This window comes from Urocampus carinirostris, chromosome 7, assembly GCF_059441175.1.
Source record: "Urocampus carinirostris isolate Australia breed hairy pipefish chromosome 7, RoL_Ucar_1.0, whole genome shotgun sequence".
In the NCBI taxonomy this organism is placed as follows: domain Eukaryota; kingdom Metazoa; phylum Chordata; class Actinopteri; order Syngnathiformes; family Syngnathidae; genus Urocampus; species Urocampus carinirostris.
In genome coordinates, this window is record NC_142355.1 from 7,514,613 (window position 1) to 7,537,884 (window position 23,272).

Here is a 23,272-nt window from a genome sequence, read left to right on the forward strand (position 1 = left end):
TTGACAAGGCAACCACTAAAATAGTCGTGAGTTGCAGCCCTGGAAGAAAAATATCTGTCCATTGAAATGGTGAGCTGAATAATGGCTTGGTGTGTTGAGAAGACAAATTCCAACCTGCAACTTTTCAATGATGGTCTTATAGTCAGGTCCACCCAGGTGCTCCTTGCGGGGCCGTGTGCGAGCGCAACTCCTCCAGTCCTTTGCTGCCCGCTGGACCATGTTGCTGTGAACCTTCAGAGACAGCGTGTTGACCTGACTGTCCAAGTCTACTGGGATTGCTATCGCCCGGGCCTTGGCTGAAAAACAACAAAATAATAGTACCACTACAGTGTTCATTTGACCTGTGAAAAGTGATGGGTCCCGGGGACTCGCATGCTTAAAAATCTATGGGTCCCAACAGAGATCTAGGGGTCCCCAAAATTGAGTGTGCTCCATGCCCTTACAAACTGTCGTATTTTCCCTTACAAAATGCAAAAAAATCTTTTTTTTTCTCCAAACATGTTTATTTATGTAGTTTAACATGTTATATTGTACATGTGTTTCCTTAGATCACAGGTGTCAAACAGGCAGCCCGCGGGCCAGATCAGGCCCGCTAAGGGATTGAATCCGGCCCGCGAGACAACACTCAGAGAAGCGCTAGAGAAAAACAAGCTGCAGGTTGAAATATGTCCACTTGATGTTGCCAAAGCCAGGTGCCTCGAACAAAGACACTGTACTTGTATTTCTCTCTCTAATCTCTCTCTCTTTTACTCTGTCTCTCTTTTTCTCTTTCTTTGTTCCTCTTGGTCTTTTTCTGTCTTTCTTTCCTTTTCCTTTCTCTCCTCTCTTTTGCTCTAGTTCTATTTTTTCCCCTCTCTCACTATTTCTCTTTTATTGTATTTCATGCTCTCTCTCTCTCTCTCTCTCTCTCTCTCTCTCTCTCTCTCTCTCTCTCTCTCTCTCTCTCTCTCTCTCTCTCTCTCTCTCTCTCTCTCTCTCTCTCTCTCTCTCTCTCTCTCTCTCTCTCTCTCTCTCTCTCTCTCTCTCTCTCTCTCTCTCTCTCTCTCTCTCTCTCTCTCTCTCTCTCTCTCGTGTGCTTTTTTCTCTCTTTCTCCCTTTCGCTCTTTCTTTGTCCTATCTTCTCTACCTCTCTCCCTCTCTTTCTCTTATTTCTTTCTCTTTTCTTCTTTCTCTCTATTCTACCCTTCCGGCCCCCGAAACAATGTTAGTTCTATCGTGTGGCCCCCGAGTTAAAATGAGTTTGACACCCCTGCCTTAGATCATCTATATTGTTAATGAACATTTTGTTGTGAGACACCGAGTTGCTCGACATGAATGAGGTTTATTATAAAAAAAGTTCAAAAATGAAGTCGCTTGGATGTTCACTGTAGAAGGAAAAAATACATGCAAATATAATTAAGTAGAATAATACATTTTCTTATTTAAATTATTAATTCATTTTCTGCATTAAATTATTGTTGGTAATATACTGATTAAAAGGGATCACCACAAACCTGTCTTTTTTCATTTTCTCCTTTTACACTTCCTTTTTTTCTTAACTTCTTTATACAACATAATCATTCCTAATATAATGCATCAAAGCAAGTGAGCCGTTGGAGAGCCGGCTCTCTTCAATAAGTTGAGCCGAAAAAGCCGGTTCTCTAAAAAGAGACTGACTTTCACTACACAACTCGAACTGGAGATCGCCGTGCAGACGAAAACTCGGACCGCGAGACCAAAACAACAATGGCGGATCTGCCTGACGAAAAGTTTGGAGTGCGGTAAATCTTTGTTAAAAAATGATACTGACAATTTCGTGTCAAAAAAGTTGCGTCCCGGGGGCGCACCCTGATTTGACACGATGCGTCCCCAGCAAAAATAATGCGTCTAGGACGCAGGGAGGCGGGCAAACGGGGACACTGCCACTATTTCTATCATTATTCCTACTTCCACAAATAGCAGGAATAATAACAATAATCACCATCATCGCCAGTCAAGAGAGTCACATATTGAGTTTTTGACTGGTTCCAATTGTGCGTTACTCACCAACATCAGCCAACGTCCTGATGCAGTTCTCAATATTTGCCTTCTGAGTGACCCAAGTGCAGTTGTAGAGCCGGAAAGCTGACTGGAGAAGCTTGATAAAGATGGATTGGTTTGTCTGCAGCAAAAGGGAAGACACAAAAGACACATTGGATGCATTTTTTTTCCTCATTATACCATGTTAACTTTGATAGTTTCACTTATAAACCATTCAAATCGTAACCTCAACTAACTTGAAACTACTTAGGAGCAGTGTTCCCTCTAAGCTGCGCGCGTGCGCAATTGCGCGCTGCTCGCACAGTCTCGGCGCACAAGAAAATGTAGCCAGCGCACAAAAATGAGGGCTCAAAATTACTAATTAAGAAGCGACTTAAGTCAAAGTTACAGTGCATGAAGGTAAAAATACCCCTGAAGTTGTGTCCTAAATGCGGTATTTTGAAGTCGAACGAAGTTGACGAAAGTTAGGAGAGTATGTCGAGAACAGGCTTCTTCGGCTCGGCTCACTAGAAGGAACCGGCTCTTTCGGGTCCTAAACGGCTTTTTTGGTTGTTTTTGCTTCTTTAATCCCAACATGACCAAATATTAAGTAAAATTATGCAAAAAATGACTTAAAGGAAGGGGGGAATAGAACAAAAAAAAAATTACCAAAATGAAAAAGTAGTGAAAAGCTGGGAAAAAAAGAAACAAAAGAGAGAAAAAAGAAGGATAAATTTATAAAAAAGCCAGAAAAAAAGAAAAGAAAGAAACAAAGGAAAAAGAGTAAATAGAGAACAAAAAGAAAAAAGTAACAGCTCGGAAAAAATAAACAAAATGAGATTTTTTTTAAAGGAATTTTAAAAAAGTAGAAAAAAAACACAGAAAAAAGAATAAAAAGTTTGTGATGCATTCAAATCATTTCCAATTATATCAAGTGAATCTTGTTGCCAACATTGTACTTCCACTAAAAAAATGTGATTAAGTACAGTTCTGTATCTTACAACCGACTAAATAAGCCCCCAAAAATGTTAATATTATGCGACAAAATATATCAGGAAATAAAAAGAAATGGATATCTTGTGAAAGAATTGTAAAAAACGACGTTTGTAGGCTGTACAACCTTTGCAATAGAACATGAGTCAATTCATTCAAAAGAGAAAAAGAAGTTTGCATTGCTGGAAACTCAGCAAAATGTAACTTGATGTCAAGTTTTGGACATGTTTGATAATGACTTAGTTGCCACACTTGGCATTGCTGTTGCTCACTGTTGTTTCAAGCGTTGCTCACCGACTTTGTGTGAACGCTCAGACCCGTAAGGAAAATTACAGGGAACATTGCTTAGGAGTGTTAAATAAAGACTTATAGCACAACCATAATACTTTTATCACTATTGACCACAATGTACTAAACCGCAGAATTAAAACATTAAAAGTAGTAGTTGTTACTTCTTAGGTTACTTCTTTGTAGGATTGTTCAGATTACCAAACTGCTACGAGTTGGTATGATTGTGGCTTAGGGTTGTTATATTAAACCTTACACTTTTGCTTAGGCATTTCGCATATTTCATATTTGTGATTTGGCAAAGAAAACATATATTTTTTTTAATTAATTAAAAAATTACAATTCAAATATTTAAAAAAAAATATTTAAAAAAACAAAAATTTAAAAAAAAATTAAAAAAAAATTAATACATTAAAAATGAAAAAATATATATTTTAATTTATTAAAATTAAATTTAAATTTAATTAAAAATTAAATTAAATGAATTAATTTCCAAGTTCCTGATTAATTTCATTTTCAAACATTTTGGCAATGTGTAAAGTGGCAAATATGGCACGTTTCCCAAAGATTTTAAGTTTTTTTTCACATAAAACCACTTCTGTGGAAAAATAATTCTAATGGGTGCTCTGTTACGCTGTGAAATGTCTAAACCTTGAGCCAATACACCCAAAACAATAAAAGTTTTAGCATTGCACAAGCAGTAATATTATACTACAGTATATCAGATAAAACTTGGGGTGGGCCTACTCCATCTGAGACTATATCCTTTACTGCCCCCAAGCGGCCAAAGGGAGCATTTAATTAGCATTGATTTTAAAAAAAATAACTTTTGATAGAAATTACCAAGACACTTGCTTCTTTTTTGGACATACTCAGAAGATGGTGGTCCACATGAATCCATCTTGCAGGCCGTACGTTTAACATGTCTAGTGTATAGGCTTACTTATAATGTCGTATTAGCATAAAACATAAAAAAATGCCCCCTGAAAGACCTTTTCCGAAATTAATTTATTCTTTGAGTTCTTGATCATTGAACAGCAAACAAAAAGGCAGCAGATACTGCTGTCCGTACAGTTAAAATGAGGTTTACACATCGGTCTCATGTACAAGTAAATATACCTGAAGGTTGGAGTGGTTCACGGAAAATGGAGAACTAAAAAACCCAGTGATGATGGCCATCACCGTCTCCGTCACGTACTTCTCGAGGGCCAAATCGGCGTGGTTCCGGTCCGTGGTGGCATTGCACACCTATAGGTACGGAAAGAATAACTTTGAGAAGATACTTCCTCTGGAGAAGATAAATAATCTCGAGTTGAAATTGGATCCTTACTCTGGACATGTCAACCAATATATTGTCAAAGAGCTTCCAGATATGGTTGGATGTATAAATCTCCTTCATTTCGACCTCTGTGTCCACATAGCAGTGATTGACAAAGTTCACATATGCGGCTTTCACCTGGAAAGATACCGATGAATAAACACATGCTCAATAGCTAACCTTGCCAACATTGAATGGTTGTTTTTGTTTTTATCGTTATTACCGTAAATTCCGGACTATAAGCCGCTACTTTTTTTTCCCCAAACTTTCAACCCTGCGGCTTATTTAGTGATGCGGCCAATTTATGTAATTTTTCTAACGGCCGCCAGCGGCGCTCGAGTACTTCTTAGCTTGTGCACAAATTAAATTAGCGTAGAAACATCCTCATTATGCAAATTACAAAAAAATAGGCACATGACGCAACTTTCAAGCTTAACGCAGTCGAGCAGTCCGATATAGGACTTACATTGTGAGAGTGATGCTAGCGTGTTTTTAAGTAAGGGAGCGTGGAACCGCGTCAACATGATATAGTCTCTTTCCCATATTGAATGACGTCAGTTATAAGACGGAAGATGAGGACGTTTACCGTGCTTATCTCAAGTACGACAGGTTTTCCTAACGGAGCTATTCACTGTGTTGCGAGCGTGTTGCTAGTAGCGTTTTGCTACCCTTCACAGGCACGGTTTGGGATGAAAGTTATATTATTATTAAAGCTTTGAAAACTCTCTCGGTGTACCCTCTTTCTTTGTAAATATGTGTAACCGATGTGTAATATGTATTTGCACCTGTATATTTTTGAAATGTATTTATTTAAGACACTTATTCTGATATATTTTGTACGAGCAAATGAGAAAGAAGGGGCGGGGCAAACGCGGGCGGACGGGAAGTGGAGTAAAGGTGAGACGTATTTGTGGACGCAGCCGCCAATAGTGGACATATATATTTTTCCCACCTTTACCTTTGGAAATATACATTTTGCCGGAGATCAAAGCCAGGAGAGAAAGCTTACCACGTGTTGTGAGTCATCATTTTATTCATATTTAGTTTCTTTTAGCATATTTAGCATATTTGTTATTGGAGTAATCCAAATATAATTGAAAGTAATCCAGTTAAAGTAACTCTACCCAACCCTGGTTGTTGGCATGTCCGTCTCACAGTTCAGAAGTCCCAGGTTCAATTCCAGCTATTGACTTTTCATGTTCTGATCCTCAGGCACTCCTGTTTCCTTCCACATTCCAAAAACATGGCTTGGATGGGCCCAGCAGTATTAATAATGTTCTTATTATTATAAATGTCATAATTGTTGGTATTTTTATTTTAGAAAAAGTAAAAACATCTTTAATGCCGCCTTGGGCTGAGCCATGAATATATTGTTAGACAATGAACCCGTCTGTGGTACAGCAAAGGTTGTAGACCAAAGAACTGTGTTATATTCAACATGAAAGCGAAGTTTAATATTAAAAATTGTAAATTCCTTGGGGCAGCAGGCGGCGCAGTGGTTAGCGCACGTGCGGCGTAGTTCTGAGGTCATGAAATCGAACCGCCTGTGTGGAGTTTGCATGTTCTCCCCGTGCTTGCGTGGGTTTCCTCCGGGCGCTCCAGTTTCCTTCCACATTCCAACAAACATGCATGTTAGGTTGATTGCCCGGTCCAAATTGTCCCGAGGTGTGAATGAGCGAGCGAGTTGTCTGTCCATGTGTGCCCTGCGACTGGCTGGCAACCAGTTCAGGGTGTCCCCTGCCCACTGCCCAGAGATGGCTGGGATGGGCTCCAGCCCCCCTGCGACCCTAATAAGGGTAAGCGGTACAGCTAATGAGATGAGATGAGAAATTCCTTGGGGCAGCACGGCGGCGCAGTGGTTAGCCGTGTGCGGCACAGTTCTGAGGTCATGAAATCGAACCGCCTGTGTGGAGTTTGCATGTTCTCACCGTGCTTGCGTGGGTTTCCTCCGGGCGCTACAGTTTCCTCCCACATTCCAAAAAACATGCATTTTAGGTTGATTGGCCGGTCCAAATTGTCTCTAGGTGTGAATGAGCGAGCGAATTGTCTGTCCCTGTGTGCCCTGGGACTGGCTGGCAACCAGTTCAGGGTGTCCCCTGCCCACTGCCCGAGCTCCAGCACCCCCGAGACCCTACTGAGGATGAGCGGTGCAGATAATGGAATTCCTTGTAATATTTACCTCTGGGATGCAGCTTACATCCGTGACAACTTTGACAATGTCATCCAGCGGGAGCAGAGAGTTGCATTTAAGCTCTGTGTAGACATTCTTGCCCTCGGTGCAGGCGGCCAGAAGCTCCACCAGCGTGTTGTGGTAAGCCAAAGCTCCATCTTCAGCGGTGCGCTCGCGCTCAGACGCCATCATCTGGAGCAACACTGGGAAGGAGGAGCGGTCGTTGTAGAACACCAGGACGTCCTCACCCCCGTTCACAAGCTAGGAGAAAAACAACAAACTCCAAGTTTCAGGGTTCGTACACTTTGTTCATGGCCAAATTCAAGCACTTTTCAAGGACTTTCAATGCCAATTTTCCAATTTAAATGGTCTGCATTTATATAGCGCTTTTCAAGTCAATGAAGACCTCCCAAAGCGCTCTACAATGTGCTTCACACTTACCCATTCACACACACACTCACACGCCAATAGCGGCCATGCAGAGCCAACCTGCTTATTGGGGGCATTAGGGATTTAGTGTCTTGCCCAAGGACACTTCGACATATAACACGGAAGAGCCGGGAATCGAACCAGCGATCTCTTGATCCCAAGACGAGTGCTCTACCTCCTGAGCTAATGCCGCCAATTTCTCTTGAAACAATTCCGGTGTAAATCATGTATTTTGAAGATTCACAAATATCTGCAATTTACGTATGCAATTTTTAATTTTGCGTGTGCATCTAGCAAGATAGTTTTAAGGTTTTGAGCAAATTGTACCTATTTTTGAGACAAATATCTCCCCATTTAGGCGCTCGGTTGAAAATGAGGCTAATATTCAGCTTACATCACGTGTGTCAAACTCACGGCCCGCGGGCCACATCCGGCCCGGCGTACAATTATATCCGGCCCGTGAAATCCTTTTATATCTATTATAATGGCCCGGGTCTATGAAACCCCGATAACTTTCAAATTATACTCGGATACTAAAAACCACAATGGCCGAGAAAATTATGTTAACTGACATTGCCGGTAAACCCGTGTGTCTTATTTGTGGAGATTTTGTGGCCTTAATTAAGGAATTTCATGTAAAACTTCAGAGTAAGCTGAAAACCCTTGAATCCAGAGAAAAGATACAGAAAGTTGAAGAGTTAAAGAAGAATATAAAGATGTTTTTCAATAAAGCAAATTCCCAGAGTGAAAAGCACAAATTTTATTTATATTTTCGTTTTTTCATATTTTCATTTTTATCGTTTTGACAGGAGATATTTTTATGGAGAGCAACGATTTTTAATTCATTAATCACATTTTCAGTTGTAGGACGTTCTTCCTATTACACTTTACCACTGGGGTAAAGTGTAATACTTTTTTCTTGGCTCATAATGTCCACAATTAATACATAATCAATGCACTATTACACATTTCGTAATGCCCTCTTTAGGATTGGCATGCACCTGTCCTCTTGGGAGCGACCCATAGGGGGCGATGACGCTTCTTTGTACAACACCATTTAAAATAATGCAGGCTGCTGCTAAACACGGGGAAAGAAGAAGTCCAACGCCAAAGCCAAGCCAGCAGAGCAGTGTCAGGATCATTTTTAAGAAGACTTGTTTTATATTTCTTCATTTAATGTTTGGCGTATCAAGTCAATATGTATTTGCACCTGTATATTTTTATTTGAGACACTTATTCTGATATGTTTTGCGAATTAAAAAAGAGGGGCGGAGCAAACGCGGGCTGACGGGAAGTGGGGTAAAGGTGAGTGAGACCTGTTGTCACGGCGGACAATAGTGGATATATATTTTTCCCACCCTTACCTTTGGAAACAGACTTTTTTTCCTTGGATTAGTTTCAACGGGTACCCGGACTCTGCAGGTCTGCATCAAACCTTAAGTACCAGTATCATTTTCCTTTCATTTTGCCGGCTGAGATTTTTGGAATGTGTACTTGAATGAAGGACATATAGTTTCAACCGCGCAACTTGATGTCGGGTCTGGATAAATTTAATGTTTGTGTTACAATTTTTAAACGTGGGCGCATGCGGCTCATATACAGGTGCGGCTTGTGTATGTACAAAATCGGTTTTCCTCTGAAAATGTGGTGGGTGCGGCTTATAATCAGGTGCGCTCTATAGTCGGGAATTTACGGTACTCAAAAAATAATAATCTGTCGCGAATATTTTCAGGTTTGAAAATATGCTAGTTTAAATTATAGTTATCCTTAAAAGTACATTGTATAATATTTGACCACTAGATGGCGCTGTATTATCTATTGCAGGGGTGTACAAACTTTTCAGAAAGCACACCAGATTTGGTAGGCTGAAAATGTGTGAAGTTCGATTATTCAGCCTGGGATTCTTTGAACAGTCTTTAATAAATTAACCCACCGCAAAAAGTTTGCAGTGCTTGGCGATTAGCATCGGGACCTCGTAGCTCAACTTTGAAGAATTTTCTTTTGACTTCAAGGGTCTCGTGAAAAAGCGCTGTTGTGCCATTGAAACAGATTCCTGTTGCTTAACCTTTTCACAACGTTTGTTTCCAGTTACGTTTTCGCAGTCAGCATGTTTCATCTGGCAGAGCCTCTTGATATTATATTCTTTAAAAACCCTCACAATTTCTTGGAAAATGATGCAAAAAATACTCTATTTGTCCCGGAAGCGGCTACCCTCACAGTCAACTCTCAGTTTTTTATTTACAGTCGCCAAGTCAGAAATGCGGTGGGCTAAACTTCTCACAGAACGCCAAAGGCAATGTGGCCAAAGGGCTACTGCCATCATCCGGTGAAATGGTATTTTTTTTCTGTACAAAAAAAGATTTTATACTGCGGTCAACATTACTGGCAAGCCACATATTGTCGTTTTCTGTGATCAGGGGGCCAGAGTGCTCTTGCAATTTTTACTGGTCTTTTTAGTAGCATCTCTTGCTAGTCCCAGCAGCAGCTCTTAAAATGTTTTATCAGCACAATGCACTAATGAATATTTTTGCTACAGGGAAAAGGTGTGTTTAATATACTGTACAAGTATGCAAAGTCCTAAACTAACTATGCTAATAAAACATTTTGTATAAGGCATCCGATTAAAATGTATAGCTCCACTTCCTTCAATTGTAAATATAGTACACAAATGATCCCCAAATACAGTGGAACCTGGGTTTTCGAACGCCTCTCAGTTCGAACAAATCGGAGTCCGACCAAAAATTTCGAGAAAATCTTGCTTCGCTGTTTGGTCAAAAAATCGGAGTTCGAACGCTGGTAATGCGTGAGTGCGTACGCTAGGGTGCCATGCTGAGCGGCGTACGGGTGTAGTTGTTGCGTGCGGATGTGCTTCGTTTTGCTTTCGCTTTTAATATAGGTGTACGAAGTGTTTTAGCCCCTTATTATGCCTCCGAAGAAAGTCAGTGCAAGCAGCAAAGTTGCTACAGGTGAAAAAAGAAAAGTAGTGCGTACAACTATTGCATTTAAGAAAGAAATAATAGCCAAATATGAAGGAGGTGAGCGAGTGTCTGATCTTGCCTGCGCCTTCTGCTGACCACCACAAAGGTAAGAAATCCTATGCATAATTCTTTTCTTTATCCTTTTTTAAAATTTTTACACGTTCATGTTAGCGTAATCTTTCGTACGGAAGATTACGATAACGCGAACGTACGATTAGCCTGGGTTAGCTTTATGCTTACGGTACAATCAGGGTGTTGGAACGGAGCCCAGCATTCAGGGTGTTGGAACGGAGCCCCCTTTCCAATGAACCACTCACCACTTGTTGTGGAGACCGGGGTGCTAAATGACTTGTAAACGACCCGATTTTTTTAATTTTTACACGTTCATGTTAGCGTAATCTTTCGTACGGAAGATTACGATAACGCGAACGTACGATTAGCCTGGGTTAGCTTTATGTTTACGTTAAAAATTCAAGGTAAACATTCAGGGTGTTGGAACGGATTAAAACGATTTACATTATTTTTAATGGGAAAAATGATTTCGGTGATCGAACAATTCGGTTTTTGAACAGGGTTCTGGAATGGATTATGGTCGAGAACCGAGGTTCCACTGTATTGTAATAGACAATTTGGCTTTCAAATGGCACTTGCATCCTTTTTTTTTTTTCCTGTAAGACGGAAAAGAGTTTGGACAACCCTGTTCTACACCATATTTTTTTAATTAAATTGTAGAGATATATGAATTACTGCCTTACCTCTGTCATTACTTTGTCCTGACATTTTTTGACATACTTCCCTTCCGCTTTCACAATAGTTTGCAGAAACTTCAAATACAGGACGTGGCGTCCGTGCGTTTCGATGCAGTGGACAAAGTGATGGACAACGCGGTCGCTGATTTCGTTGCACAGTTGGTAGTAATTCATAAAGATATGACGCATTGTTTCGGCTTCAAGTAGCTGTTGACACACAGATTTGTAATAAAAATGTTAAAACATGTCAAATATGCATGACAGCAGTGGTTGGGGTGGTGTTGGACAGCGTTTATATGCGGTACATGCAAAAATATTTACAACTCGCCTCTTTTTCCCAAACAGCCCAGTAACAGTAAGAGTTATCAACAGAGCCAAAGAGTAGTCAATCAGCTATCGTAATGTAAGGGTTGGGTAGGGTTACTTTAACTTTCAATTACAGTAAATTCTGGACTACAAGCCGCTACTTTTCCCCCAAACTTTCAACCCTGCAGCTTTTTCAGTGATGCGGCCAATTTATGTAATCTTTCTAACGGCCGCCAGCGGCGCTCGAGTACAAAAGGTAAGATTTAGACCGGTGGAATATATGCGCCGAGGAAGACTGCAACTTCTTGGCTTGACTAGCGGCAAGAAATCTTTCACTAAAACTGGCCGCATGCGAAAGGCAACTTTTTCGCAAGTCTGCCAGTGGATCCTGACAGCGTGGGGCAGCATAAAAAAATCCACCATCACCAACGGGTTCCGAAAAGCCGTGACGGAGAGGAGGGCACACCAGCGATAGTGACAGCGCGAGTAAGGTTGCGGGAGCGTGGGACGACATCTATATGACACTGTTTCTTTCCGACACTGAGGAAGACGACTTTGATGGCTTCAGTTGTAAGGAGGAAAATGAGGACGGTTTACCGTGATTTTTACAAGTACAGTATGTTTTTTTAACAGACCCGTTTACTGTGTTGCGAGCGTGTTGCTAGCATGTTGCTACCTGTCACAGGCACCGTTTGGAATGAAAGTTATATTATTATTATTAAAGCTTTGAAAACTCTCTCGGTGTACCGTCTTTTTTTGTAAATATGTGTAACCATGTATAATATGTATTTGCAACTGTATATTTTTGTAATGTATTTGTTTGTATTTATTTTGGACACTTATTCTGATATATTTTGGATGGGCGAATTAAAAAGAAGGGGCGTAACAAACGCGGGCTGACGGGAAGTAAAGGTGAGTGTTTGTGGACACGGCGGACAATATTGGATATGTATTTTTCCCACCCTTACCTTTGGAAATATACACTTTTTTCTTTGGATTACTTTCAACGGGAACCGGACTCTGCCGGTCTACATCAAACCTTAAGTACAGGTATCATTTCACGTTCATTTAGCCGGCTGTGATTTTTGGACTGTGTACTATAATGTAGGATATTCAGTTACAGTCGCGAGACTTAAAGTCGGGTCTGGATGTGGGCGCATGCGTCTTATATACAGGTGCGGCTTGTGTAAGTACAAAATCGGTTTTCCTCTTGAAATGTGGTGGGTGCGGCTCATAATCAGGTGCGCTCTATAATCCGGAATTTACGGTACTTTTGGATGACTCCAATACCAAATATGCTAATTAAAGACAAAATAAACTAAATATGAATATAATTATGACTCACAACACGTGATAAGCTTTCTCTCCTGGCTTTGATCTCTTTGATATCCGGAAAAAATAACATAAAATGTGACAGAAACAAAATGAAAAAAAATCTAAACAGCTTGCCAACATCATTTTTGCCGTTCCATGTATTCCGTTACTCCCCAAGCCTGCACAAAATTTAGTAATTTTATTCATATTTAGTTTCTTTTGTCTTTTATTAGCATATTTGGTATTGGAGTAATCCAAAAGTAATTGAAAGTAATCCAGTTAAAGTAACACTACCCAACCCTGCGTAATGTGTAGAGATAACTGTCATCCATACATGATTACCAATCCTTAGTGTAGGTTTTGATTATTTTTCTAATGAATGACTTTATTGTGAGGGATGGGGGAGTTTTGATATCAGGCGTTTTACTTGTGTCCATAACAACCTTAAGGTATCAATACTTCGATAAAATAATTTATTACTCTCCAGTGGTTGTGTGAAGTCAGAGCTACAATCAGACAATTAGATTTTTGTTAATTTAATGGAAAGATTGTTATCATTATGATTTTGGGGAAAGAGGTGGGTAAGAACTTTATGTTCTATTGGTATTGGCTTTGGTTAGAGTTATCGATGAGTAAGAGCTTAGTATCGATATCCATCTGAAAATAATAATAACCCATTCCCTAACTTCTAATTGCGACAATGTGTCAAAACTAGTCATTTATGACTTAATAGTGTATGTTGTTCATGCACTTTTTAGACCTTAATATGGTGTTCAGAGAGTGACCAAAAGTGTAGAGGGTTATTGTTCTATATTCTTTATCAATTATCCATTGTCAAATCATAATACACTGCAAAGCCAAGCGGCCGAGACACTTGTTCCCAGCCAAGAGGCAGTGGTCACAAATTAGAACAACCCTGGCGTTACAAGATTTCTTCATTGCAATTGTTCAATCACCAAAATAGAAAAACCTTTAGCATTATAAGTACCGTCTGGAGACCAACCACGATGATAGAAACAATGGCCACAAATAGAACAACCCTGGCGTTACAAGATTTCTTCATTGCAAGTGTTCAAATTTGAAATGGAAAAACCTTTAGCGTTTTAAGCACCGTCTGGAGACCAACCACAATGATAGAAACAGTGGTCACAAATAAACCAACCCTGGCGTTACAAGATTTCTTCATTGCAAGTGTTCAATTATGAAATGGAAAAACCTTTAGCGTTTTAAGCACCGTCTGGAGACCAACCACAATTATAGAAACAGTGGTCACAAATAAACCAACCCTGGCATTACAAGATTTCTTCTTTGCAAGTGTTCAGTTATCAAAATAGAAAATAGAAAGGTCCTAGCCGCAGGGTTAAATAAATAAATGCGAATGCACCGATCCCGGAGGTACTGCAATACCGGGCCGTCTTATTCCATCTCCCAATTGCAAAAATCAACTGAGTGCTACAAGTCAAAAACTATAGAAATGATCCCTAAGAGTATAGTTTTACAGCATTGCTGCAATTTGGCCAAGTAGCTTGGTAATCAAGTTAAAGTAACCCTACCCAACCCTGCTAATATCTAATCTGCTACATGTTTGGTAACTTTCCAACATGAACACATGCTAGTAATGGCAAGGTTTTGCCCAGTGTCATGTGCATGGAAAATCCTTGAGCCTTTGCTTTTCCTAATATCACATGCACAGATGTTTTTTCAGGCTATGGAGCATGTGTTTATTCATTGGTATCTAAAAAGATATCGTTAGCTGCCTAGAAACATTAGGCTCCACCTTCAAATACATTTTTTTTTTCCCTAACTCTTGTGTGCATTTCAAAATATGATTGCAAACATTACAAAATCGTATTCACCCCTGGAGTGAGGAAGAGATTGAGGTGTTTATGTAGCAAAGATTGGTTCTGATGGTTTCCTCTGCAGAAATTCTGCAGAAAAGCATGCGCCAGGGTCATGATCTCATTCATCTTCTCATCACTCTGGAAAAGAAAAATAATGAGAGGAGATAGGATAAACAGTCAAGCAGTAGACTAGACCAGTCACTTAAACTTGGTGATTAGAGCTCACTTTTTCAAAAGGGATCTGAAGCAGGTCCAGCACCACAGTATGAGCTCCCATGTTCTTCAGTAGTCTTTGCTGCTGTGTGCGGATCTTTTTACCATGGTAACACAGTTTACTGATCCTTATCAAGATCTACATTTCAGACACAAAAAATACAATTGACAATTACCAGGGAAAATGATTCACGTCCAATGAGAATAATGAAAAGAATAACACCTGCCTCTTTGACAATTTTGTAGTTGTTTTCCTTGTTGCTGTCTATTTGAGGTTTATGATTCCCATCATGAACTGTAATCAGCCCGGTTTCCTGCCAAGACAAAAAGATAAAAAATAAAATACATTATTTTATTTTTTTTAAACAATGACATCAAATTATTTTAATCTAAAACAACACTAAATTTAAAAAAAATCTGTCAAAAACCAACATGCACCACCAGAAACTTTAAGCAACATTCATATTTTTAAAATAGTGTACTTATTAGTTATTGGACCATCTAAATGCCGTGACTTGTCCTCAAAAACTGCTGTGAACATTGACAAATGTCATATCACCCAGAGTGATTCAGTTAAAAATTTAGGTGTCATATTTGACCCCGATCTGTCCTTTCAAACACAGGTGAAGAAAATTACTAGAACCGATTTCTTCCATCTCCGCAATATTGCTAAAATTCGTCCAATGCTGTCTCAGTCGGATACGGAGCTTATATTTCACGCGTTTGTTACCTCCCGTCTCGATTACTGTAATGCACTACTCTACGGTCTCCCGAAATCCAATATCAAGAGCCTTCGGCTAGTACAAAATGCTGCAGCGAGGCTTTTAACTAAGACAAGAACCCCGATTTTAGCTAACCTGCATTGGCTCCCTGTTAGCTTAAGATGTGATTTTAAGGTTCTCTTGGTATTATACAAAATCATGCATGGACTTGCTCCCTCATATCTTTCAGATTTAATTTCCGCCTATGTTCCGCTCCGGAGCCATCGTTCCGAAAGCGCTGGTCGACTGGTGATCCCAAGAGCCAAGAAGAGTTCGCAGGTTCGAGAGCGTTCTCCATCCGGGCCTCGGTGCTGTGGAATGCTCTTCCCCCTGAGATCCGATCTGCAACCTCAGTGGAAATGTTTAAATCTAAGCTTAAAATACACTTCTACGCTATAGCATATGAATAACCTATATTTTTTGTTGACTATCTGTGTATTTTTTGTAATTGCAACATCCATTGCAACCTGGTCATCCTGAAAGGGGGATTACCACATGTGCGGTCCCTTCTCAAGGTTTCTTCATTTTCCTCATGTTGAGGTTTTTGAGTTTTTCCTTGCCCTCGTGTTGGTTTCAGATCGGGGGATGGTGTAATAATAGTCTGTGCAAAAACCTGTGCAACCCTTTGAGACTCTTTGTGATTAAGGGTTATACAAATAAAAATGACTTGACTTATTCATCTATAAAGCACTGTTTTTTTTTTTTTCGAGGAATAATTCAAAGTTCGAGTGCATGTTATACAGCAGATTTTACGGTTGCATAATGATTGATCAGTCAAAAAATATTGCTGAACCATATTGAAAAAAATTGGATGCAATGGGAAAGAAACCGCGGTCGCGGTGGTGAGGGCGCCGAATCCTAACCGCTAGACCACTAGTGATACAGATGACATACAAAAAGGCATTAAATTTGATCCTATTATCACACTATTTTTACTCACAGCACCAGAGACAAATGTAAAGAAACTGAGAAAACAAAGTCGCCTTCAGCTCCTCAATGTCTCTTGGAATAGGGGGCACGTAGAGCAATCTTTTCAAAAGTCCCTACAAAAAGAAATCGTGTGGTGTAAAATCTCGGTGGCCAGGAAATGAGATCGTGCTAATTCTGCCCAGATCGTCCAATCCATCTGTCTTGCAGTGAAGTGTTCAAAAACTTTCTAACCCTGAGACTCCAGAATGGTGGTCCCATCCTGTTACCTGTCACCAGACTGTTTCTCACTCAATTTATGCCTTAACCTGTTTTCTAGCATGTCAAGGTACGTCTCACCATTGACAGTTGTTCTTTCCTAGTATAATCGTCCATAGACAGCTTTCTTTGACATAGCACAAAACGATAAAACACGATTAGCAGACGCTATCCATGCTAATAAATGAGGACATTTATTAAGAAGAGTAGAAGAGACATTTATTAAGAGGCTATCCATACACCATGACCTCCACCCTAAGACCATAACGGTTAGGATGAGCACAAATAACCTGAGCTTGAGGGCCTGGGAGAGTCAAGTCCAAACAGTCAGTATCAGGGGAGACAGTGTCCGCGGGGTCAGTGTTCAATGGGGTCTCGTCTCGGAGGACAGTGTCTGGAGGGCCCATACCCAAAAGGATCATGTTTTCAGAGCACCGTAGTGGGTTTTCTGCATTGTCAATTCCAGTGTGATCAACATCTTGTTTGGGGATGTGCTGACTTCTTTGACCGGATGTATCGACTGTGAGAGATTCAGACTGGGCATCAGATCTGCTGTCGAGTGAGTTATCCTCCACCTCTGAATGAACTTGCTCTTCACCTGACTGTATCACCCAGTTTACTGTACGGACATCACTGTCTTAGACCGCGTCAGGTACATCAGGGCATACATCACTTCCGTGCATAGCAGCGTCACACCCTGAGTGTTCAGATTCGCTGGCCAGATCTCCTTCACAGGGCAAGACGCTAACAGAGAGCAGCAAATTCCTGTGAACTACCTTCTCTTTGCCCGACAGGCAATCCTTGACTCTATTCTATTCTATCGCAACCATTGACAGCAATTTAAGAAAGCGTTTGGCAAGAATATGACTATCGGCTTTATGTGTATCGTGCGAGCAATGCTGCTCCCATGGAACATTTTGTGTAAACATGGAGATTACAAGCTTTGTGAATTTACAAAATGTGTTTTTATATGCTTAATAATTACTGGAGATATCCAATGTCAAAATGTGGCCATGACTTTTGGAACACTCTGTATATTGTTTTATTTATCTGATCATATCAGAATGTATATACAATATTAAAGTTCCAGGATGTCCTATTAGGTCCACTAAAATATGTGTCATTTTGGGATGTTCCAAATTTGATCAGTTTGGCTTTTGGATCAGGTCTGTTTGATTGGAGCATAATGCAGTGTTCTCGTTTGCCCGCGTCCCTGCGTCCTAGACGCATTATTTTTGCTCGTGTCAAATCGACGTGTGTCCCCGGGATGCAACTTTTTTGACACGAAATTGTCATTATCATTTTTTTAACAAAGATTTACCGCACTCCAAACTTTTCGTCAGGCAGATCTGCCATTGTTTTTTTGGTCTCGCGGTTCGAGTTTTCGTCTGCACGCCGATCTCCAGTTCGAGTTGTGTAGTGAAAGTCAGTCTCTTTTTAGAGAACCGGCTTTTCCGTCTCAACTCATTAAAGAGCCGGCTCTCAAACGGCTCACTTGCTTTGATGCATTATATTACGAATGATTATGTTGTATAAAGAAGTTAAGAAAAAAAGGAAGTATAAAAGGAGAAAATGAAAAAAGACAGGTTTGTGTTGATCCCTTTTATCGGTATATTACCAACAATAATTTAATGCAGAAAATGAATTAATAATTTGAATAAGAAAATGTATTATTCTACTTAATTATATTTGCATGTATTTTTTCCTTCTACAGTGAACGTGAATATAACATTTTAAACTACATAAATAAACATGTTTGGAGAAAAAAAAAAAAGATTTTTTTGCATTTTGTAAGGGAAAATACGACAGTTTGTAAGGGCATGGAGCACACTACATTTTGGGGACCCATAGATCTCTGTTGGGACCCATAGATTTTTGAGCATGCGAGTCCCTGGGACCCATCACTTTTCACAGGGAAAATGAACACTGATAATGGGAGGTGACATTTTTCCTATAAGTGAAAATAATGATTGTATATCCAATTCAAAAATACCCAATAGATTTAAAGGAAGATTAAAGAGACAAATGCGTTCATCAATCACACAAACCTATTATTAAATATGTTCTGACCATGGGGGAACTAACGTGTGCATCAAAGTATAATGATATGTTTTTATATTCATTTACGGGGAGGTCCTTCTTTTGGAAGATCCTCGCCAAGAATAGAAATACAATATAACAGCACTGGCAATATGAATACTTCAACCCTCGTCTACCTCTATATTCTGTTCCTTTCCCTGTCGGACACCAAGATCTTCACTGTTGTACACTCCGTTCTTTTCCACCCACAGTTCAGATTTCTCCACAGTTAGTCGAAGTTGGTCCAGGTCGGCCTTGATCTGTTTGTAGTTCTCCACATCCTGCTCCGAAACTAACAGTTGGACCTGGAGAATGAGCAGAGACGCATCAAGCAGACAATAATGCTTTAAATTAAAAACGTTTTTTTTTTTCTTCCTCACCTGTTTAAAAGCCTGAAGTACTTCAGCTCGTTGACTGAAGTGTTTAAAGATGAGCTGCAGAGAGCCAGACACCAGTGGAGGGTATTCTTGCATCATGAGGTGGATCAAAACCCTCAAAAACGTCCGGCCACCTTCATCATCCAGCTCCACTGCACTTAATTCAGAGCTGAATGGAACCGGAACTTTTTTAATCATTAAGTCAAATTTAAATGAAGTGCAACTTACCGTAAATTCCGGACTATAAGCCGCTACTTTTTTCCCCAAACGTTCAAACCTGCGGCTTATTCAGTGATGCGGCCAATTTATGTCATTTTTCTAACATCCGCCAGCGGCGCTCGATTACAAAAGGTAAGATTTAGACCGGTGGAATATATGCGCCGAGGAAGACTACAACTTCTTAGCTTGTGCACAAATTCAATTAGCGTAGACATATCCTCATCATGCAAATTGCAAAAAGAAAGGCACATGACGCAGCTTTCAAGCTAAAAGCAAGTGAGCAGTCCGATAAAGAAGGAAACAGAGCTACTGAACGTAAATTTTACTTTGCGAGCGGTGTTGCTGAATAAAGGAGCGTGAGACGACTTCTATATGACAAAGTCTCTTTCCCATACTGGGCAAAACGACTCTGATGACGTCAGTTATAAGGAGGAAGATGAGGACGGTTTACCGTGATTTCTACAAGTACGGTATGTTATTTTTAACAGACCCGTTTGTTGTGTTGCGAGCGTGTTGCTAGTAGCGTTTTGCTACCCTTCACAGGCACAGTTTGGGATGAAAGTTATAATATTATTATTAAAGCTTTGAAAACTCTCTCAGTGTACCGTCTTTCTTTGTAAATATGTGTAACCATGTATAATATGTATTTGCAACTGTATATTTTTGTAATGTCTTTATTTTAGAGACTTATTCTGATTCCCACGGGCGAATAAAAAAGAAGGGGCAAAAAAAAAAACGCGGGCTGACGGGAAGTGGGGACCGGTAAAGGTGAGTGTTTGTGGACGCGGCAGACAATAGTGGATATATATTTTTCCCCACCCTTACCTTTGGAAATATACATTTTTTTTCCTTGGATTATTTTCTACAAGACCCGGACTCTGCAGGTCTGCATCAAACGTTAACTACCGGTATCATTTTCCGATCATTTTGCGGGCTTTGGTATTAGGACTGTGTACTTTATGTTCAGTTACAATCGCGGGACTCAAAGTTGGGTTTGGGTTAATTTTGTGATTGTGTTACATGTTTTAATGCGGGCGCATGCAGCTTATATACAGGTGCGGCTTGTGTAAGCACAAAAGCGGTTATCCTCTTAAAATGTGGTGGGTGCGGCTTATAATCAGGTGCGCTCTATAGTCCGGAATTTCCGGTAGTCAATTTACCTACCTCCCAGCAAACATACTCTCTGCTTTAGTCGCAATCTCATCAACATCCGGCTCGGAAGCTAAAGATAAAACAATCGTTAAAACCTAGACCCCAGAAAGTGAGTCTAATAAAATACAATTCTATCTTACGTGTCATCAACAGGAGCATATCAGATTGCGAAGTCGCGCTCTCCGATATGCTTTTCTCTCCAAACTCTTTCTTATAAATGGACAACAAATACGTGATCCTGTAGTCCAGCCTCACACTGAGGATGAACTAAAAGAACAAGTGAGAAGACCACCACAATATCAAGCAGGTGAGCTTTTTACCCATCGTCTGGATTTCACAGGAGGACAACATACTTGCAGGATCTCTATGATCTTTAGCTTAGTGTCCATCACCATGACATCCTCATTATCCAAAACCATATTTCCTTTGCCATATCGTAGAGAAGGCGGTGTGTCGGGCAGGCCTTGCGGAACACCTCGGCTCATCACCATCTGGGTCATCATTTCTCCAACACCATGGATGGTGCGCAGTACATTGTTACCTGGGATAGAAAAAGAGGTTAGTAAACACCTGGAAATCAATCAGTCTAGTCTTTATTTTCATTGTCATGGTGATTGGACATGGTACCAACATTTTAGATTTTTCATTGCCAAACTAAAAACAATGGATCTGTGACTTCAATAATCTTCAATTGCGGTACCGTAAATTCCGGACAATAAGCCGCTACTTTTTTCCCCAAACGTTCAACCCTGCGGCTTATTCAGTGATGCGGCCAATTTATGTCATTTTTCTAACAGCCGCCAGCGGCGCTCGAGTACAAAAGGTAAGATTTAGACCGGTGGAATATATGCGCCGAGGAAGACTGCAATTTCTTAGTTGGTGCTCAAATTAAATTAGCGTAGACATATCCTCATCATGCAAATTGCAAAAAGAAAGGCACATGACGCAGCTTTCAAGCTAAACGCAATCGAGCAGTCCGATAAAGAAGGAAACAGACCTACTGCACGTAAACTTTACTTTGCGAGCGTGTTTTTGAATAAGGGAGCGTGGGACGACGTCTATATGACAGAGTCTCTTTCCCATACTGAGGGTAGAGGACTTTGATGACGTCAGTTATAAGGAGGACGATGATGGCGATTTACCGTGGTTTCTACATGAACGGCATGTTTTTTTTAACAGACCCGTTTACTGTGTTGCGAGCGTGTTCCTAGTAGCATTTTGCTACCCTTCACAGGCACGGTCTGGGATGAAAGTTATAACATTATTATTAAAGCTTTGAAAACTCTCTCGGTGTACCGTCTTGCTTTGTAAATATGTGTAACCATGTATAATATGTATTTGCAACTGTATATTTTTGTAATGTATTTATTTTAGAGACTTATTCTGATATGTTTTCCACGGGCGGATCAAAAAGGTGGGGGGGGGAAAACAACGGGGGCTGACGGGAAGTGGAGTAAAGGTGAGACGTGTTTGTGGACCCAGCGGACAATAGTGGATATATATTTTTCCTACCCTTTCCTTTGGAAATATACATTTTTTTTCCTTGGATTATTTTTAACGGAACCCGGACTCTGATGGTCTGCATCAAATCTTAAGTACCGGTCTCATTTTCCATTCATTTTGTCGGCTGTGTTTATTGGACCGTGTACTTTATATTCCGTTACAATCGCGGGACTCAAAGTCGGGATTGGGTTAATTTTGTGATTGTGTCACACGTTATAATGTGGGCGCATGCGGCTTATAAACAGGTGCGACTTGTGTAAGCACAAAAGCGGTTATCCTCTCAAAATGTGGTGGGTGCGGCTTATAATCAGGTGCGCTCTATAGTCCGGAATTTACGGTAAACGACCAAGTACAAATGATTATCAATTTACTTTTCATAGAACCTACTAGGGCTTAGGAGATTGAGTACCGTAAATTCCGGACTACAAGCCACTAAATTTTTCGTCACATTTTAAACACTACAGCATTAGATACAGAAAGTGGCAAGCTACTCTTTTTTTTACAACATATGATTTCTAAATAGAAAACACTGCAGTGAAATAAGGAAACAATGACGCCCTTCGAGAGAAATGAGTTCATTATTTCGGCAACTTTATTCATATAATACATAACGGGAGCAAGGCTGGGGGTTTGAGAGTACTTTATGTAATATTTACAACATTTTCATGATATTTCAACTTTCACCTATTAAGTCCAATATTCCCTCCAAGCTGCACACGTGCGCAATCGCGCACTGCCCAAACATTCTCAGCGCACAACAAAATCTATCCAGCGCAATGTTCCCTCCAAGCTGCGTGTGTGCGCAATTGCTTTTCCGCGCACAAGAAAATCTAGCCAGCGCACAAAAATGAGGGCTCAAAATTACTAATTAAGAAGTGACTTAAGTCAAAGTTACAGTGCATGAAGGTAAAAATACACGGGTTCCCCTGACATTGTGTCCTAAGTGCGGTATTTTGAAGTCAAGGTCGAAGTAGAACGAAGTTGAGTAAAGTCAGTAGAGTTTTTCGAGTAACGGCTTCTTCGGCCCGGCTCACTAAAAAGAACCGGCTCTTTCGGGTCCTAAACGGCTCTTCAGGTTGTTTTTGCTTTTTTAATGCCAACATGACCAAATATTATGTAAAATTATGCACAAAATGACTTAAAGGAAGGGGGGAATAGAACAAAAAAGAAAAAAATTCCAAAATGAAAAAGTAGTGAAAAGCTGAGAAAAAAGAAACAAAAGGAAGAGAAAAAAAGAAGGAAAAAAATAGGAAAAAGCCAGAAAAAAAAAGAAAGAAATGTAGGGAAAAAAGTAAATAGAGAAGAAAAAGAAAAAAGTAACAGCTCGGAAAAAATAAACACAGAGATTTTTTTTAAAGGAATTTAAAAAAAAAAGAAAAAAACACGGAAAAAAAGAAGA

The 23,272-nt window shown here is 40.1% G+C and overlaps 1 protein-coding gene across 3 annotated transcripts in view; it reads right to left on the reverse strand.

Moving 5' to 3' along the window:
• Positions 1 to 23,272, reverse strand: part of itpr2 (inositol 1,4,5-trisphosphate receptor, type 2) — a 167,134-nt gene that overhangs the window by 79,871 nt on the left and 63,991 nt on the right. For all 3 annotated transcript variants that reach the window (XM_088339631.1, XM_088339630.1, XM_088339629.1), the window contains exons 22-35: positions 20,724 to 20,911; positions 20,511 to 20,637; positions 20,383 to 20,440; positions 19,003 to 19,168; positions 18,760 to 18,927; positions 14,825 to 14,911; positions 14,611 to 14,736; positions 14,400 to 14,522; positions 10,930 to 11,130; positions 6,777 to 7,028; positions 4,610 to 4,735; positions 4,399 to 4,527; positions 2,026 to 2,140; positions 115 to 296 (exon numbers count right to left, since the gene is read on the reverse strand). In XM_088339631.1, coding sequence (XP_088195757.1) covers positions 115 to 296; positions 2,026 to 2,140; positions 4,399 to 4,527; positions 4,610 to 4,735; positions 6,777 to 7,028; positions 10,930 to 11,130; positions 14,400 to 14,522; positions 14,611 to 14,736; positions 14,825 to 14,911; positions 18,760 to 18,927; positions 19,003 to 19,168; positions 20,383 to 20,440; positions 20,511 to 20,637; positions 20,724 to 20,911 — 2,048 coding nt within the window. The remainder of the gene's footprint in view (positions 1 to 114; positions 297 to 2,025; positions 2,141 to 4,398; positions 4,528 to 4,609; positions 4,736 to 6,776; positions 7,029 to 10,929; positions 11,131 to 14,399; positions 14,523 to 14,610; positions 14,737 to 14,824; positions 14,912 to 18,759; positions 18,928 to 19,002; positions 19,169 to 20,382; positions 20,441 to 20,510; positions 20,638 to 20,723; positions 20,912 to 23,272) is intronic.